This window comes from Ascidia mentula, chromosome 8 (assembly GCF_947561715.1).
Source record: "Ascidia mentula chromosome 8, kaAscMent1.1, whole genome shotgun sequence".
NCBI lineage: Eukaryota > Metazoa > Chordata > Ascidiacea > Phlebobranchia > Ascidiidae > Ascidia > Ascidia mentula.
The window spans coordinates 5,099,720-5,119,594 of NC_138573.1; the positions used below are offsets into that span (position 1 = coordinate 5,099,720).

At 39.3% G+C, this 19,875-nt stretch overlaps 4 protein-coding genes across 4 annotated transcripts; 1 reads left to right on the top strand and 3 right to left on the bottom strand.

Annotated features, from left to right (window-relative positions):
* Nucleotides 1-871: 871 nt before the first annotated feature.
* LOC145910915 (uncharacterized) lies at nucleotides 872-3,108 on the bottom strand. Its single transcript, XM_082998132.1, has 7 exons — nucleotides 2,980-3,108; nucleotides 2,744-2,816; nucleotides 2,341-2,511; nucleotides 1,909-2,034; nucleotides 1,732-1,846; nucleotides 1,342-1,462; nucleotides 872-988 (listed from the first exon to the last, which is right to left on the bottom strand). The coding sequence occupies exons 1-7, from the start codon at nucleotides 3,106-3,108 to the stop codon at nucleotides 872-874; spliced, it is 852 nt and encodes a 283-aa protein (XP_082854258.1).
* Nucleotides 3,109-5,238: 2,130 nt separating this feature from the next.
* LOC145912525 (catalase-like) lies at nucleotides 5,239-12,692 on the bottom strand. Its single transcript, XM_083000020.1, has 14 exons — nucleotides 12,552-12,692; nucleotides 12,394-12,486; nucleotides 12,158-12,236; nucleotides 11,962-12,072; nucleotides 11,751-11,881; nucleotides 11,414-11,518; nucleotides 11,183-11,308; nucleotides 10,731-10,865; nucleotides 10,016-10,072; nucleotides 8,489-8,641; nucleotides 7,270-7,411; nucleotides 6,838-6,995; nucleotides 6,128-6,235; nucleotides 5,239-5,828 (listed from the first exon to the last, which is right to left on the bottom strand). Exons 1-14 carry the CDS (start codon nucleotides 12,609-12,611, stop codon nucleotides 5,754-5,756), a joined length of 1,533 nt encoding a protein of 510 aa, XP_082856146.1. The 5' UTR covers nucleotides 12,612-12,692; the 3' UTR covers nucleotides 5,239-5,753.
* Nucleotides 12,693-13,958: 1,266 nt separating this feature from the next.
* LOC145911115 (E3 ubiquitin-protein ligase RNF14-like) lies at nucleotides 13,959-16,708 on the bottom strand. Its single transcript, XM_082998361.1, has 6 exons — nucleotides 16,266-16,708; nucleotides 15,847-16,195; nucleotides 15,659-15,783; nucleotides 14,844-15,072; nucleotides 14,431-14,603; nucleotides 13,959-14,338 (listed from the first exon to the last, which is right to left on the bottom strand). The coding sequence occupies exons 1-6, from the start codon at nucleotides 16,551-16,553 to the stop codon at nucleotides 14,159-14,161; spliced, it is 1,344 nt and encodes a 447-aa protein (XP_082854487.1). The 5' UTR covers nucleotides 16,554-16,708; the 3' UTR covers nucleotides 13,959-14,158.
* Nucleotides 16,709-17,029: 321 nt separating this feature from the next.
* LOC145911521 (U3 small nucleolar RNA-associated protein 18 homolog) lies at nucleotides 17,030-19,506 on the top strand. Its single transcript, XM_082998902.1, has 3 exons — nucleotides 17,030-17,912; nucleotides 17,979-18,165; nucleotides 19,111-19,506. Exons 1-3 carry the CDS (start codon nucleotides 17,149-17,151, stop codon nucleotides 19,504-19,506), a joined length of 1,347 nt encoding a protein of 448 aa, XP_082855028.1. The 5' UTR covers nucleotides 17,030-17,148.
* Nucleotides 19,507-19,875: the final 369 nt, after the last annotated feature.

Below are 19,875 nucleotides of genomic sequence, written 5' to 3' on the forward strand. Positions count from 1 at the left end.
AGTTTAGTTTCTTGGTTTCAGCAGGATTTCTTTGGTTTAGTTGCCAATTGGTACGCAAATGACATACGTTGTTATTGCGTGAGAGGCGCTAGACTGTCAAGGGAACATAGCGAGTTAGTTTGACTGGACAATGACATGCTGTTTGAAACGTTGATTTAATCTTGATTTACAGTGATTTCCTGTTTGATAAAATGCATCATATGATCATTACGTTTCTCACTACGTTATCACTGGGATAGATTGTCGTGACGAACTGATATTCATTCATGTTATTAATTTCTGGCGTTCTATTGTTCAATGCTGCCGGTTTTTGCAAGATTTGTTAAATCAAACACAAAAAAAGTATCGGCACAATAGTGAAGAGGACCACACAAGGAAATATATTATTTCTCTTGCGACTGCTTGTATATTCCGGTGCCGACTAATTACCCACGTACAACTCCATAAAAACAAAATTTCTCCTTATGCAGGATGACGACACAAAACTATTTTGTGTACAATGTGTGATGCGCTCTGGCATCATTTTCTCGTATGCGCATGTGGGCGTTAGAGATCATAACGTTTATTGAAATAACACCCGATAAAAGACAAGAACCAAGCATCGAAGCTTTCTTCTAGCTTATCGCCGGCGAAATAAAGCCGCACAAGCCACGATACATATACACATTTTATTTAAGAACACTATTAAGGACACTATTAAAGTCTGTACAACGTTACATAAACCCATGGTGATGGTATATACGTACTTATGTCATATACGTAGTCAAATAACACAAGCACTCAAATCAATTGTTGACGAATTATGGTATGTAAAATCTTCATTCAAATTAAAGAGTTGTTTCTTTTCGACAATTTCAACTCAGCAACAACATTATGGGGAATATCCACCGCTGTCACCACGCTTAGTATTTGTGTTGCAAACTGTTTCGCAGTTGTTGGCCTCCTCGCAACAAGTGAAGAAGCCGTTCTCATCCAACCTCAAAGCATCCTGTGGAAAGATTAAGCTCTGCCATTGTCGTTTGACTCCATAACCCTTATTTTATCGGTGCCCATATTATGTTTCATGTTTGTGGTTCATTTGCGTAAAAAAAGGATGATTTGATTTGGAAACTCATATTCTGATTGATACATAGTTTGGTAACTAGCTGAATGTAAGCAGCATAAATGCAAGCTCCGTATGTTGGTCATATTTTGATCTGAAGTAATTAAAAATTTTGAAAGCAAGTTGGTAGTTACTCACACTTGCGCTTCGTCGCTTCCGGGAAGGACCCTGCAGTGCAGAAATAAAAAAGTGTTTTGAAGTTTGCATGATATTTGAGAGTACATGCAACAGAAACTCACGAATTCCGGGCAGGGGGTGATCTTCTCCGTACACTTGCAGTTCTTTCCCACCCCATTCTGAGAAATAACAGTCCCTCTGAAGCACGACAAGAAATATGGGAAATCAGCTGTAATGTGGTATCTTGAAAAAGTAAAAGCATTTTGTTGCTGCCATAAATAATAAACATAATTTTGTGTTGTTTTGGTAATTAAAGGTGCTTGATAGAAACATATATAACCAAACGCATTGAGACACGTCAGGTTAAATTTCTCAAATTTACCCATGCAGTTACAAAAAATGGAAAGTAATGGACGCCACACACTATTCGGTTGACATTGCTGATTACGCATTGACTGAGATTTTGCAAGGTTTAGTATGACTTGAGCATAATGTTTAGGGGCGTTTTGTACCTGTAACTTCCATCTGAAGCGTATTTTCCATGGCACTCGTCGAGATTTTCAGTTTTTAACTGAGTGCCGTCCTCGTCGATCGGCCCGTAAATTGGAAACCCGTCAAAAGCCACGCCTGTCGGGATAGCATTAAATAGTGTACAGGGTCCAAGCACATTGAAGCATCAAGGAACTTACCAACTATACCGGATCCAACGCCGCAAATGTTTTTAAACAGGCAGAGCGGTGCCGTGTGATAATGGTACATTGAGTTTGAAGACGGGTGTCCCCAGCACGTGTCGAAAAGATTTAGTTCCGATTCACCTGTGATGATTATAAACTGGCCCTTATGATTTTTTACTTTTTGTTTATTTTTACTGGGTCACAAAGTTTTCACCAAACCTGATCCACATATAAGTCCATGTAAAATAGAAATTTATGCGAATTTTAATGGTCAGGCGTAAACAGGGCAACCACCAGTGATATTTGGTTTTATATTTCAATTCAAATACTACACTAAATTATAGCGATAATATTCGCACAGATTTCTATGTTGCATAGACTTGCATGTGGATCAAGTTTGGCAAAAACTTTGTGACCCGGTGTAATAGTATCTTCCAAATTGCTTACCCGCGTCACAACAAGTGCTGCTGAAGGGGTTGTAAATCGCAACGCCGTTCATCGCCATTCCGATTGGTCCCATTGGAAGACAGGTCGAGGTAGCAGCGACCTGGGGATTCTTTTTCACGATCCATCTGTTGTTTTGAACTCCCAGGGTGTTGGGGTTGCTTTGGTAGATTCCTAGAAGGTGTAAATTTAAACCTGTTGACAAGTGGTCAGACCTATACGCAAAATAAGCAATTTCTGCGAACATAGAAATTGTTTGCTTTAAATTTTTTTTCACAAAAACGTAAGGATGGAAGAAAGATTAGGAATCCGTACATACATTTGAGTATGTCACATCTTACCAGAATTACTATTTCTAAATTGATTGACTTGCATAGCGACGAAAAATAACATAACATCACAAAACCTGTGGCATGATCAGGAACTCCGTTGCTTTTCAAAATCAACCTGTTGTTTTTGTTGGTGATTGTTACGGAGCCCTAACAACCAAACGTATGTAAGCTGATTTCTTAAAGAAAACTCAAACTTTGCCAAGCAAAATCAAACATCGAAGCATAATACAATGAGTCGACAGCAGTCTTTTCGTTTAAATAATCTTGTATCAGAAAACTTGTAGAAGGGTTGAAGCAAATTGTGAAATACCTGAGTGAGTGTATTTCCTTCGATCCACGACCTCGACGAAAAAGCTGCAATTTCATCGTCTGTGAGCGATTGGACGAGGCAGGAAAAACCCAAAACCAATAAACACACATAAACAACCAAGTTACACATTGTATGTTTCTCGCATATGACACCAAGTAAAAAGTGTGTCTGTAACACAACTGACCGGTACGTCTGTAATTTGCGACAACTACGTCCGTCTGATGGACCGAAAAGTATACTTTTAACTACATGGACATGGAGATATTTATAGGGGCTCGTGTTTACGACGGCAGCTCACGTAGGGCATGTTTACGAGATGAGTTGAACCTTCTCAAAGAGGCGGTCATTTTCACATGTAAAGTAACTGTTGCATGTAAACAATGGCGTTCTGTAGAAACGAACGCTGCAAGAAAAAACATTTCTAATATGTCATGCGATATCGCCCGGTGCTGGACTTGAAAGTTCTAACAAGTACACAGCCCAAAATCGTGCCAACTATTGCACTGTTGGATAACAGCATGTTGGATAGTATTGCAAGTGTTTTATGCTATTGGATAACAAGGCAGGATCGCGCCACTGCGAAGGACCTTAATTGGCGATCTCTGTTTTCGTAAAGTGGTCTAGTTTTGCTGCAATGCCTTGGCTGCAATTTATTTTGCTCATGTACGTTTACTTACAGCAATAAAGTCACATTGGTCTGTGCTATTAAATCGTCATGCTGGTTCATCTGACGTACATGGTTTTATTGCTAATGTATAAAAAATCTGGTCTGTACTTGCGTGAACCTGCCGTACGTACTAACCATGTAGTTAATTCTTGTGACTAAAGAATTTAACAAAAAGCTTCTAAAATATCTTTCAAAATTCCAAGATCCAGGAAGCTAATTAAAGTGTCGTACATTCTTGGGAATCTAAGAACAAAATTGTTTGGCTTTTATTGCAGAAAACATAGACATGTTCTACTTATTTAAGACGTTTCGGCAACAAGCCATTATCATGTCAACATTTTTTATGTCACAATGGTGCTTGTTCGGGTAACTATACCGTATTTTGTCTTTTCCAAACAAATAGGGATGATTGAAGAGAAAACGACGGACTAACTGGATGAATTTTGTTGTTGTACAGCACACAAAATGTCGCTGAACATTGTGTTGCCATGTTTCCAGAAACAGAAGCAACTGAATTATGACGTTTTTACAGCAGTAACCGAATTGGACACAGGAGGAGAATTTGTCGGGTCGGCGTAATATTCAAACAAAACGTCAGCCTTTGGACTGAAAAACTGGCAGATAGACCGCAATCATGCATTGGCTGTTAACGAGGTTTAATTAATACAAAAACGCACGTTGCAGTTACTTTGTTAGTTGTCCTCCGAAAAGATTTGGTTTTCACGAGTGCAAAGTTTTGGAAGCACAAGCGTTGTTCGGATAGGTTTATTTGTGACAGACTATATACAAGGTTCTTCGGAGCAACAGACAGATGCGATTCTATTCCAAAACTTCGGCCGTGTTGTGATTTCTATGGGTATACGGTGGCCTATGTATTTTCCCATGAAAAAAGGGTTTCGAAATTCGTTTCCCCGAAGCAAATTATTTTTGAAAATGATAAAATATCTACTGAAACGGAACTGTACCAAAGCAACGCTTATTATTTTTATTCATTGTGCAAACCAGTAACGCCCAACACTGTTGGCTGAGACATCCCCAATGCCGCAATAAAGTTAGTGTTGGTCTTTCTAAATCGGTATATGGTTATTGTTAATGCAATAAAGTCAGGTCTATACTTGCTTGAACTTGTCGCTGTCACGTACTGTCATAAAAAAAGCTCATGTGACTACAGCAAATGTTTCCGAAATATTTTTCAAAATTACTGATTAAACTCACGGAATTATGATGTTTCCACAGTCCATTTTGTGCACAGTTGATTTTAAAAAACTTCTTATTCGGCAAAGAAGGTTGCTTTTGAAGGTGTGGTAGTTAATTGGCTTATCTTTTAAATGAATATCGGAACATTGACATACACAGGTATGGTATCACGTTTTTTTCACCACGCCGGTCGCGAGCCCCGAACAGGCTTTCTTTCAAAATATCGAACAAAACCACATTGTCACCTCCACAGCGGCACCTTGTGAAAAATTTTACATCTCTATGTCTCGTTTCGCCCTGATCAATGTGACTGCAGCAAATAAATTTGCTAAAAATTTGTCCGCGTGGACAAAAAATCAAAAACGCGATATATTGTCTGTGTTCACTACACTGACTTTCTGTGAATGTTCATGATTTATTGCAACAATTGGTCACCACTTGGGAAAAAAATCCAATCGATCACACTCTATACACTCTGTGATTTCCGTTCACACAAGATCAGTTCAACCGTTGTCGGCAGCCTTTGCAAAATGAGAAAATATTTTACAAAAATACAGGTCTTTACTCATCACAAGAAGCGAGGTTGGGGTTAATATATTGTTATCTGTACCAAACCGATCGATTTGTGGGTTTTTTGTCGCACTTGAAATTAGGCACGCCAATAACTGGAAGGCCAAGAAACAGTGAAAATAAAAATTGGATATAAAGTAGGGTTAAAATCCTCGTATGAGAAACTGAGCAGTCGGCACTTGGAACATAGGGGTTAGGGCGATCCACTAATACAAACATAATTAGGAGCAATGGCGATTATGTTAAGCGAATATTGTACAATGGTGGATATACACGGGTGCCCGTAGAGGGTGGAATACAGGCTTGGGCCTTTTGTGGTCTTGTTGGTTGAGTCCGAGACCTAAAGATTGGCCTTCTCGATGACAGCTTGAATCTTGGCTCCGAAAGCCGGATCACAAGCAGCGAAGTTAGCAATCTGCAGCAAAAAAAACGTCAAATTGTTCAAGTGGCGTCATGTTACGGATTCTGAAAGTTTTAAATACATATTCTTGGGTAGTACAACTTTCATTAACTTAAAAGCAAGGCGATTGGCAAAGGAAGCAAAAATTACCCAGGTTTATAGCACCAACACCTGAATAGCATCTAAAGGTACAACGCATTGACATTTGTAAGATGTTTACTTTGTTTTGGCACACGAAGGCCTATGCGGAATGGCAGCCAGCATTTTGACCTGGCACAATCCTTTAAATGCGGAAGCATTAAGTGTCAACTTACAGCACGCTTCTGGATGAACGGCTGGGCGTTCTTCATATGGTTGCCGATGTTTTCAGCAAGACGCTGTCGCTCGGCGTCATTCAGCACTTTGTTCCAGAAAATTCCGACCTAAACGGGAACAAAACCACAGTGACAAAGCAGCACCGCATGATCTTATTTGCCCGACAAGCGGCCGATGTTGTCTTTGTACGGTTCATGTTTACACAATGCACGTTTCCTACACCACAACATCGGTGCGAGTGAATCTCCATTAGAACGCCGGCAAATAATCAATTTAGCAACCGGTGATTGGACCTTGCTCATAGCGGAATTTGAGGCGTTACGACCAAGAATAAACGATCGTTAATAGGTATGGATACAAATGGCCACGATGCTAGGCCGAGTGTGGCCAGACCAGAGGAGAGCAAGACCACAGTTAATGTTTGACATAATGTTTGACAACGCATAAAAGCAGCATTCAGCTAGCGTGGAGTAATCAGGATATGCCGGAGGTATGCCTCAGCAACAATTTGATTGTATACAAACCAAAAGGCCTTCCCTATATACGCCACCACATAACACCAAACGAAAACCATGTTAAATATAACGCGAGTAGTCAACCATTATCTAAACACAAAAACCAAAACCCATTGTTTGTAAACCCTGTTCCACTTTTGGCTGTTTGATGCTTTTATCGAGAGTAAAAGCGAACAAACAAGACTGTGACTTACCTGGGTAAAGTTGTCATCGTCGGCTGAGTTAAACTTCTTAACATCAGCAACCGAAACCCTGTCTGCGTGCAGTTTAGTGCGTGCATGTCGAGCGCCACCGGCTGCCTTGCCGTCGACTGGACCATTAAAGCTGTTGGGATAGTAGTTAGGCGCACCCTCTGCAAAACAAAGATAAATTGAAGTTTCAAGAGACTGCCATATGATGTATGTTAATACGGGCTTATCACGAAATAACGTGGACATTTGGCGATGTGTTACAAACAACTTTTCACATTAAAAGGCCCGGATTTGCTTTGGGAAATTTGAATATTTGGTGCAATGAATAAAAATTCCCTGTGTCCAGTGATTTAATATAGTTAAATAGTTAAATAGCCTATAGCCAATGTACACAAATAAACGTGATTAAACGCCAACTGGTTTGCGAAAACTCACTGCTGTTGTCGGTGACGCACTGTGGACCATCACGCTGGTAGTTGGTGACCTTTGGGACGGAGAACGGACAATTTACAGGAATCTGAAGGTAGTTGCTGCCCAGACGGTGGCGGTGAGTGTCCGGGTAAGAGAACAGACGACCCTAAGATCATAAAACAATCGTTAAAATATTCGGTCTTTTGGACAAGACAATTCGTATATCGGAACCAGTCATTACTGGCTGGGTTGAGGACAGTACGACCACTTTCTGTGTTTAAACTGCATCATTTACTTGTTTACTAATTTTTTTGTTAAACAGATAATGATTAAAAGCCTATTTTCGCCATTTTAAATGTGCGAATCAAGCGCTTATTGTGCAAACAAATGTTAGTGAATCCTCAATTCACAGTTTCACACTGGGCAAAGAGACAGAATTGCACTAAAACTTAAATGACATATGGCTTTGCAATCGTATATCCGGTGTAACAATCCAGCTACTGTTGTGGTGTCAGAAGTTCGCAAATTGAAACAGCTTTGGACAAAAACGAACGGCTTTGTCAAACGGCGGATGTTCAGAGTTTAGTTCATAAATTTGAATTGAGCAGACGTTGAAATCTATACAAGAACGGGCTGTGACATGCGGTTTAGCGCTACGGGAGAGAACTGCAGACTGAGCACATAAGTTAATGAGTAAACCGGTCGCATGTCGGCAAATTCTTAGTATAAGACCAAACCCGCAACCTATTCAACACTTCGAACCCTAGATACGTGACTTAGTATTCCTATGAGTTACAAAAACATGTAGTGCGAAGCGGGAATTTTTCGCGTGGGTTCATTTTGTCGGTGTTAAGGATCGTAATGTTAACTGAACTCCTGTACCAGGTCACGTACAAAAGAGTTCTCCTTCCCTGTTTCGTCACGTTACGTTTTGTCTGGTGGCATTTTGCAATGTCATTTGGAGCATTTGTGATTTGCTGCCAACTGAGTAGACGATACACGTATTTGCATGCAGACGCAATGGACCAAACGACCTGACACATACTTCCCTTGAAGATAAGCCTCCTTATACATAATTGACAGTTTAGTTGACATAATTATGAACAACAAACCTCTTATACGCTGTAATTAAATTCATACCGTACTTACAGGTTGTATTTCACTAATGAAAAACAAACGCCGGGTACGCATAAAAAGATCATTAATTTTGGGTAAAAAAGGCCTCGGAACACAGAAATCTTACCTGCAGCATTTTATCTGGACTGGCCTCAATTCCGGGAACCATGTGAGATGGCGAGAAAGCGATCTGCTCCACATCAGCGAAGTAATTGCTCGGATTTTCGTTGAGAACCATTTTGCCGACCGGAATAAGGGGGTAGTCGGCTTGCGGCCAAATCTACATGAGCATTAAGACAATCAAAAGTTTGTCTACGTGCTGCACAAACTCAGACGTAATGGTGTATAACGTTACTTGTCTGATTACATCTTGCATGGAGATGGAGGCACATTTAAGTACATTTAAAGGCATAGTTCAAATATACAATATCAACACAAACAATTGCAATAAATTTTTACTAATCAATGAACGCCGTAGTGAATCAACGGCTGAGCACAAACGCAGCGGCGATCAAACGCATTTCCGTTGACTCAAAAGGACAACCGCTCAGTTTGAAGCGTTGTCAACCGACTTCGCAGAACAGAGCGCTAAAATTGCGACAGCGGCTGTTTGTTTTCTCGCAATTATGCTTTCCATTGCTGATCGACAGGAAAACTGGAACCCAGGGCGGAAGTCATCGCAGCAGTAACGTAACAAAGCGCCTCATTTTGATGGGCCTTAATTATCATGACTAAATGCACGGCGCATTTTAGGATTTCATTCCAAAATAATAAAACGGACAAGGTAAACTTATATCTGCTGCGTCATTGGGCGTTCAATAAAGGGCCAGAACGAGCAGTCTTTGTCATTATTCAATTTATATTGTCAAAATCACGAAATCCAAACACGGAAATTCGATTGCGATTTATCGATGTTGTGGACATTTTCATGGTTACCTATATTACCTTTATTTTGGAAACTGGATTGTATTCACGTAGATTATTTAATTTATGCCGGAGTTGAAAACGGGTAACAATCCACTATTCCATGATAGAACACAGAGGTATTAATGTTTCAAAAAAGCAAATCTCCTGCTTTAAGGTGAGAGGTCAACCACTACATAACGTGATGCTTGCTTTCAGTACAGTAAATGCCGCAAGCGTAAGAAATAGGCGCTAAGGTTCCGCCGCACCACGGGACGACATTGCACGCGTTTCCTTTTTGCGTTGCAGCCTGTCACGAGACACAGTTTGCACAATTGATTGTTTGTCGTGCTGCTTGGCTTCTGTCGCGGGATTCAGTGCAAGTCTGCAGAATGTCGTAACGCCTTGGACATAGGATTACGCTGTGCGCCATTTCGTTTTCAATCCGCATCACGACGTCCAGTAACAAGAGTTTTATATCTTAAAATTTGTTGACAAAGTACGATAAATTTACTAAAACTAGTAAACATTGGGTCGGCTCGAGAAAGAAGGGAAAAGGCGAATTTTTATTTTCTGATGTTCACTGCAGGCTGATACCACAGACCATCCACAAACTTAATGCCCACTGATCACGGAATTTTTGCCGGTTAAGCTGAAACCGGGGCTTGAAACGCACGTTAAGGGGCGCTTTTTTTTAACTGTCTGGCATCAGTCTTTTTGACAGACGAACAGAATTAAAAAGGAAGTTCACCTTCGTCAAGTCGAACGGGTTGAACTTGAAACTTTCAGCTTGCTTGTAGGTCATCACCTTCAAAAAAACATTTCGATTTAAGTTGTAATAAAACGACTGACTTAGTTGGGACAAAAAATATCGCGTTTTCAATGGGCAATTTAACACGAAACGTCGAAAATAGCCACCAACTGTTGACGCAAATGAATCCGGGAAGGAACAATGTTTTGCAGAAACAACTTTCATTGAGACATTTCATACAATTAGGTCACACATACATGCACATTAACCGTGACATGTAATCTTGGACACTTTTCTTGCATCGTAATGGAGCCATTGGCCCAAAACAAATTCATGTCGTTGACTAGTCACGTTAATGGCAGTTACATACAATAAGTCATACGGCGGCGGCTATATCTCATGGGGTTTACGGATTCCTGTGCAAAATTCGCAGAATGTCTTTCACGATTTTCTCCAGTCATGCTGCCTGGAACGTTTTCATGTCGCCGCCAACACCCACGTCATCGCTATACGAGCTCCTCGAAAAGTTTACAGGATCATGAAAAGGTTAGAAACGCCCGGAATCGTTTGCCAATACTCGCAAGTGCTCGATAAACAGAGAAAATATACCGTAGGGCAATCACACCTCGCAGCATTCAAGACGATATTGGTCTTTCCATTTTGTTAGACCTTTACATGTTACACATTGGGCCACGCCAGAAGTCGTCATTTTTACCTGGATGTGCATGCTCCACGACGGGTACTGCTTGTTGGAGATGGAGTTGTACAAATCACGAATGGCATAGTCCGGATCGCTGGAGGCAAGCTTGTCCGCTTGGTCAGCCATCAGGTTTTTGATTCCTTGATCAGTCTGGCAGAAACGTTAGGCATTTTACTTGTCCGCAAACAAATCAAAACTGTGTACAGCTGAGAAACCAATGACCAAGTTATGGACACTTTCGAAAACAGTACGATTTGTGCTGGAAGTACTACGTTTACCAAACGTCGCTTGGGCAGGAAACAAAGCCCGTTTAATATTTTTAGCGATTCCCACATCTCGCTTACAAGTTTTGGCTGAAGAAATATTGAAACATGATAAATTTTACAACGGTTTTACTCCCAACAATGGTAGTATAATTGAACCAGCACCAGTTGCCGTGTAAATTGTCAGAAACCAACGTTACTCACTTTAAGATGGAACTTGCAGTAAACCGCCTCACCATCTGCATTCACCATCTTGAAGGTGTGGCTTCCATAACCATTCATGCGTCTGTAGCCATCGGGTGTTCCGCGGTCGCTGAAGAGAAAGCTCACCTGAAACGTGCAAGAACAACAATGACATCAAGTGGATCCATGGAGTGCAACAAAGTAGGGAAAGTGCTTGACTGTGAAAAGTGCTTCAAGCTGGTTTGAACTTGCCTGGTGTGTTGTCTCTGGACGTAGAGATATGAAGTCCCAGAACATATCAGGGTCCTTAAGATGAGTTTGTGGGTTCCTCTTTTGGGTGTGAATAAATGATGGGAACTGATGTAAAAAAATAACATGTGTTTTTCTACATGTGGAGTTGCTTCAGAAAGCAAAACATATTAACATATTTTGTTCTTCATTGCTGAATACTGCTCTTCTGGCAAACTTTATTTCATCAACATTCCAAGAAAATATGTCTGGCAGCAGCAATAACAATTTATATTTGTTTTTTTTTAAAAAGTTGTTTATGAATTTTCGCCAAAAAAATCTGTTTTTATAAAATTCTTACGAAGATAGGGTCCCTGATAAAGAAGATAGGAGTGTTGTTTCCAACCAAATCCCAGTTTCCATCTTCAGTGTAGAACTTTAAGGCAAAGCCACGAGGATCACGAGCTGTGTCAGCGCTTCCAGATTCTCCACCTGACATCACAATTCAGTGCAAAGTTTTTCTGTGCTGTGTTCAAGCAGATGAATTCTAAGATAATTTTGAAAACACCTACCAACAGTAGAGAAGCGGGCAGCCATTGGGGTTTTCTTTCCAATCTTCTCAAAAATTTTTGCCTTGCAAAAATTCGTAATGTCATGAGTTACCTCAAAGTATCCCTTGGCACCTGTTGCACAAAACAGATTTGAAAAAAAATTGAACTGTTTTCTTGCAAGAAAGGCACAAAAAATGCTATTGTTGTTTACTCGCACCTGCTCCTTTAGCATGGACGACTCTTTCTGGAATTCTTTCTCTGTTAAAATGCGCCATTTCATCAGTGAAAGTGAAATCCTGAAATATGTATGCATATTGAGAAAAAAAAACAATAGTTTCTTAGCATAACGCACACAAAACACCAGGTACACATAGGAACATTTTCAATGGAAAATGCAGGTACACAATTATCACAAGATACACAAAAGAAAACCGTTACAAAACATTTTTAAACCTGCATCAGAAGAGGCCCACGTTCTCCAACAGTCATAACATTTAGCTTATCTTCAATGGGTGCCCCAGTTCCAGTCATAAGAACTCCCCTCTCCTGTAATATGTGTTAAGACAAGTGGAATTACATTGGCATTGCTTTTATCATTAACAACAACCTACCACATTGTTTCTGGCATAATCTGCCATTTGGTTTGTTGCCTTATCCCGTTTGTCTGTCATTTTGATTGATTGCAGTCTATAAGCTAAATACTAGACGTTTAGGTGCAATAACTCTGCACAAAACATGTATGAAACAAAATTAAATAGATACAAGCACTAAAACTTAAGCCTAAGTGCAGTTAATCGCTCGGTAAGTGACATTTCTGAAACCATGTGCTCTCAAAACGCAATAAAAAATTAAGCGCGTGACCAATAACCGTCAGCAATCCCACATCCAACACACTCGCTCTGCAAAAACAAGGCCGTCGCGCCTTGCGTTTTGCTTACTCAGCGTGGGTGGGTCGTGCAGAGCCTTTTTCTCTACAACTTCCTTGACCTCGTCACATTGCAATGAACAGCGGATTATTAAAATGCTTCGTCATTGTTTTTACGCTAACTCATTGAGGAAATTGAACATGAGCCAACAAAATTTGTGTTACGCAACAGTCGGAAACTATACAGTGCATGACGCAATTTGCTTATATAATTTTATTTTGCTGACGCGTTGTTGCAATATTTAGTTAGGGGCTCAATGATGCCATATGTCATCAACTTTATATGGTTTTCTTAAATTTAAAATATGTGTATGTGTGAAAGGCCGAAATATTTTAATTTTTCTTGCTTTGTAGCATTTATCTTTGCAACAATGGAAAATGAAGCAAAACAATTCACCTGCTATTCATGTAAACTAGAAGTTCCCTATTCATACTTTGGTCGACATCCCCCCGAAGCAAAAAATTTTGTGTGGGTTAATTTATAAATTTGGAGAGTAACTTAAATTTAGTAATGTTGAAAACTAATTACTGTAACTTTAATCAAATTAGACTAAATTTCACGAAAACTGTTGATACATCTGCATGTATTTTTTTCAGTGTTACAATTTAATCAGGACTTTGCACTATATTTTGGTATACACCGTAACCTGCTTGTTAACCTGAACTGTTTAGTTTATTTTAACGTTTTGGCTCCAAATGCAACCATCACACAAGCAGCATATGCTAAATGACTAATAAGTTGATTGGGATGGTGCAAACCACAGTTGGTTCAAACTTGTCCTGCGTCACAATTGCACCTACTTAGTGTTCGTTATTTCACAGGCTTCTTGAAAAGGCTTATATTATGAAGGACCCATTTCAAACTCAGGAAAAATTTCTAATTCTCGGTTCACACTGTTGTGTCTGTGGTCAGGTGGTATGCGTTGATCCAAGCTGTAGTATCTTTTATTCAAATCGGTAACATTATTGTTTCTTGCTAATGTTTTTTTTCTGACACACAACTTTCTTCTTGTTTTAGCTTTTGCAAAACATGTGCTCAACAAAGATATGGGAGTTTTCCTTCACAAATTCAGGCTGACATTTGGTAAGCAAGTTATAATAAATATTGTACGTAATGATTAGAACTATGTGATACACACAGGGAAGAACAATGTAGATACACAATTAGTTGAGTGTTGCAATTTGCATTCAACCATCACTGTATGTTATAGCACAATATTTCACCACACCATCACCACAACACATTTTTACTGACACATGTTCACTAATACTATGCAATAGGTAAAACAAATATCAAATAAAGAAGAAATCCTCTTCATCCATAGCGACACCCTCAAACAGTCTGTTAAAACACTCATATCTTGAATCACTGAAGTGCTTGTAGGGGTTATCTGGGTTGAGCAATCGCATGCAAAGCCAACAAAAGTATGTTCGGCATTTAAAACAAGTCATTTTGTTGCAGCCATCCATTTTCTGCGAGAAAATACAAAATAAATGCAAATACACAAAAACAAATCGTTTTGCTTACGCACATAACAAATCGTTAAACAACCACACTTGTCTACCTCAATATGTGCGCTGCAATTGGGACAAGGCTTTGCATTTTTTTCCAGCCATTGTTGTGATTCTGAGTCTTCAATTGCATTTCTTAATGCTTTTGCACCATACTTCTTCTCCATCTGTGCCCGTCTTTCATGACTGGCAACTTTATATTCTTCACACAACTTTTTAATTTCACCTGTTGACAAATAGTTCATCCTTCATTTATTGTGGTACATGTGTAAAAATTGTTCCTGATTATGATGTTTATTGCAACTATTGTTGCTGTTAGTGCTGAAATTTGTGTTGTGTTGAAAATATGATTATTTGTTTTGGTTGTTTTATGAAAGTAGTGGTAATAGTGCATGTTTAAACCAACAGTATTATTGTGTAGTTCTATCAATTTGGCTTCTCCTATATACTATAAACTGTAGATTACCTGTGCTGATTTTACAAGGTATAACACCATGATATACCAACTTGCAGAACACACAGAATGCATATGAACATGCAGGACACTGGGCAAGGTTCTCATTTGGATCCACAATTACTGCTGCACGGCAATGTGAGAGCGGGCAATATACTATGTCAGACATGGTGTCTAATGTTGTTTGGAGCAACAGTCGTTCATACCTTGCATACAGGTCATCACTTACAAGCTTTTGGACCTAAAATAAATGTTCACTTGACATTGTTTATTGTTGTATACAGGGGCGTATCCAGGAATTTTTAAAGGGGGGGGTCCAAATTTATTAGGGAATTCCCCGATTTTCAGGTATAAACTAAGGTTACTTGTGGACAAGAATCGCAAAATACGAACGCCGGTGTTCGCGCCAATCGTCACATAAACGGTGGCTTTCTGGCTTGCGCAATTGTGTTACGCTATGGTAAGTTTGACTTTCACGCAAGTAAACCCGCTTGTCATTACAACGTGGCTACTGAAAAACGACGTTTCGTCCGTAAACTGACGAAAAATGACACTTGTTTTGTAACAATGCACCATGTTTGGTAACAATGCCAAGTATTCGGTAACGATGCTCCCTGTTTGGAAACAATGGCGAATGTAAGCACGACGCGGTTTTTAGGTCAACGTCAAAGAAAATTTCTGGTTTTCACGCGGATTTTGATAAAATAATACAGTGGCATTTGTTTAGTTATTAAAAAAGACCAAAATATTTCACAAAAGGGGGAGGTCCGGACCCCTCGGACCCCACCCCCTGGATACGCCCATGGTTGTATACCTAACGTATATACCTGGTCAGGCAAGGCTTGGGAGTTGCACCCTTCCTCTGGGCAAGTTAAGGCCTTTACACTACCCTCAGTAATCAACACTTTGAAATATGATGACAAACAGTCTTTGCAGTAGACATGATCGCACACTACAAAATATTGAAAGCAAGTTAGCCCCAAAACAGGTTAGCATGCTCAACTAGGGGTGATACCTTTAAACTGTGAACAATTGGATCCAAGTTTAGTTTCAAAGCATATATTGCAACAAAATACAGATGTTTGAAATTTTTCTTCCTCTTTCATTCGATTGTAAACCAGGAGAACCATCAGTGTTTCAGACTGTCCAGCTGTGGGTCTGGCATTTTCACCACTGTTTACGTCTTGTGATGTGTGAGCAGAAATTTTGCTGTTTTTATCAGCAGAAGTAGATAAAATGAGCTCATTGGTTATATCTAGTATAGAAAATGTTTCTTCCTGCAAGCATTGATACCACTCAAACAATATCTCTGAACCACTATTGCTTTTCCACAAGTCTTTAAGTTTATTTGATAAAAGATTTATCTGGAAAAAAAGGGTGGTTTATCCAAACACAAATTTCGTCCCATTTTTACTTTTTCATTAATGTACCAACCTGGTCTTTATTGAGCCACATGCAAGAGAGAACAAAGTCTGGTGATGAATGTGTTGGGTAACTAGGTGGCAGTGTAAATCTTAAAGTCATCGGTGGAAGGAATGAAATTTCATGATGGTTGCTTGTGCTAGCAGCATCTGAAGGCTTTATTGTAATTGTTTCCTTGGTCATGTGAGGGTATATTTTGATATAACCACTTTTCCCAGTAATTCTAAACTGGTGCTTGTCAAGAATGCTTTCAATTGCGAGAAGTTCATTTTCCTGCACCTCCTTGTTGTTATCTTCCATGAAAATTCCTTGTGCGTTTTAATACAAACAAACAGAATACCACAAAGACGTCTTTACGATTTGTTACATTTGTAATTATTTGCTAACTTAGACAAGGTGATATGTGTATTGCGCAAGGTTATTGTAACATTATAAATATACAAGAGGAACTTTGTTTTGTTTTAAAACACCCGTGGGTGATTACCCTTCCGAATTTTGCCGACGTAATATTTCGGATTGTTTTTTGGGCAAATTTTAATTTGATGTTCATTAAATTTATGATTTAGATGTAAACAAAGCTAATGTTGTTCAGTTTTAACACTAGGTAAATTTGGTGCATTTCGTTAAAGAAAGTATGTAGCATATTTGGTAGATACTGTATGTACTACGTTATATTAACAAATCAAAGGAAAACTGACAGTGCAATTATGAAACAGTGCCTATGCAGGTTGCACGTGTTTAAACTTGTATTTAACGACAGCGAAAGAAAACGTCTATGTGATTGTTATTCAATAATTGTAACATTGGTTTCTAAAACACACGAATCGCAATTGTTTTCAATTTTTGAAGTGTTGTTTAATAAATCACATACTTGCTACACAGAGTCATATTGATCATGTTGAGACGTGCTAAAAAGCGAAGCTACAAAAACGTTGAAGTTTCCAAGTCGGACGTGGCAATTTCGGACGTTAAACATAATGAGGTCGAAGAAAACAAGACTCTAGAGACCCTTGTCTTGGGGGGATCAACATTGGAAGATGAAGAAATTGAAAATGAAAAAAGTGAAAAAGAGTTTTTACCACATTTGCAACCAGCATGGGTAGATGAAGATGATGATGAGAGCAATGATGTCACAAAAAATTTCCTTAAATGTTCAAGAAAGGAACAGTTTGAAAAGGTAGTTGGTCCCACTCCAGAATGGGCCACAATAGACAAAGAACCAACCGATGTTTTAGAAATGCCAAAGTTTATAAAAAACAAAACTGGCAGGTTGCGACCAAATACCATTGACCTGACTAGATGTGTTGATCTTAACAAGCAAGGGCCATCACAAACCAGGTTGAAGTCATGTGAGTTTCACTCTGGGGCGCAGATTGCTTTGACAGCTTCCCAGGATTGTCGCCTTCACCTGTTTCAAGTCGATGGCAAAAGCAATTCAAAAATCCATTCCCTGTTCATGGACAAGTTTCCAATCCATTGTGCACATTTCCTGACCAATGGAACAGAAATTATGATGTCTTCCAATCTAAAGTGGCTTTACAGCTATGACATGGTTTCTGGAAAGGTGACCCAAGTCCCATATCTAAAAGGAGTAAAGGAAAACAAACTTCAAAATTTCAAAGTTTCGCCATGTGGAAAATACATAGTTTTTCTCTCCAGGTTTGCATTGTTTAATCCAAATCGTTTGAGATAAGTTGGTTGCATACGTTTAAATTTACTTTCCAGATTTGGTAAAATGCATGTGGTTGATTCCAAAACAAAAGAGCACATCAACACATTCAAAATGAATGGAACAGTTGAAGATATTGCATTTGGAAATGGAGGTGATGAAATATTTTCATTTGGTGATGATGGAGTGGTTTACCAATTTAACTTCGGGTCAAGGAAATGCATATCTACTTTCACTGACGAGGTAAAAGTTGCTTTATTTCTATGTCGGAAGACAAATGGTGCTTAAATTATGTTAGTCATGTAATAGCTCAAAAGAATTGTAAAAAATGTTTTAAAAAGTAACATGCCTATATATTCAGGGGCGTATCCAGGAATTTTTAAAGGGGGGGTCTAAATTTTTTAGGGAATTCCCCGATTTTCAGGTATAAACTAAGGTTAATTGTGGGCGAGAATCGCCAAATACGAACCCCGGTGTTGGCGCGAGTCGTCACATAAACGGTGGCTTTCTGGCTTGCGCAATTGTGTAACGCTATGGAACACTCGATGCGAGGTTTTGCGGTAGAGCTTGCGCCGTAGTTTTATTACTACTACTTTCAAAGTTTAACAACTAAACTAATCTTTCACGCAAGTAAACCGCTTGTCATTACAACGTGGCCACTGAAAAACGACGTTTCGTCCGTAAACTGATGAAAAATGACACTTGTTTTGTAACAATGCTTCCTGTTTGGTAACAATGGCGAATGCAAGCACGATGCGGTTTTTAGGTCAACGTCAAAGAAAATTTCTGGTTTTCACGTGGTATTTGACAAAAAAATACAGTGGCGTTTTTAGTTATCAAAAAAGACCAAAATATTTCACAAAAGGTGGGGGGTCCGGACCCCTCGGACCCCGCCCCCCTGGATACTCCCATGTGTATATTATAATATATGTTAGGCTACTTGTTTGCACAGCACCTCTAAACATATGAATCTTTCTGTAAATTGGTTTGACATAAACTTTACACAGATATTTTATGTGAATTAACTGAATGCAAATGACAACTTTTTGCATAAGAACAGCAATTTTCCTGCATTTGTTTTGTTGCCGAATGTATTTAAATGCTAAAAGAAATAACCAAAAAAGCGTTATATAACAGGATAAATAGTAGTATTGTAAATGGCCATAGCTGAATATTTTATTTGTTTAGGGTTGTGTAAAGGGAACTTCCATAGCATGGGCAGAAAATGGGATGATTGCATGTGGATCATACAGTGGAATTGTCAATCTTTATGACTCCAGTTGTGTGACAAATCCTCATCCTTCACCTTTAAAAACTTTTAAGAATTTAAAAACACCTGTTTCCTGCCTTTCTTTTAACTCGACATCGGAAATATTGGCCATGGCATCCGATTCGGAGCAAAATGCAATCAAACTGGCACATGTGCCGTCGCTCAGCGTTTTTTCAAACTTCCCCGACTTTAATCACAGGAACATGAGCTTTCCACAGACAGCATCCTTTTCTCCCAACAGCGGTTATTTCACTGTTGGCAACAACAAGGGTCGGGCCATATTGTACCGATTAAAGCATTTTGCGAACTATTAAATTCCATTTTGCTGCTCATATTGTGATTTATGGTTTCTGTGAAATCAGCTAGTTGTAGACAGTTGTCGAAGCCACTGTCATCTGGTAAGATGATATTTGCAGTGACCATTGTTGTCGGGTTTTGTACCTTGGGACTGCATATTTGAACATCTATCATCTACAAACTGTGTGGACCTTTCTTACGTATCGTTTTTTACTCGCGTTGCGTTCGCAACTGGTTTAGTCTTGAGTGAAGAACAGTGCCTCACAACTACTGATGGGACATAAAGCTTGACAGCACCAAGTCAGATCAGTTGCGCAGTCAGCATCTTGTAATTTTGGGGGTCGACAAACCTTTATCTAGTCGCAGATCAAAGCCAAACTGCAAGG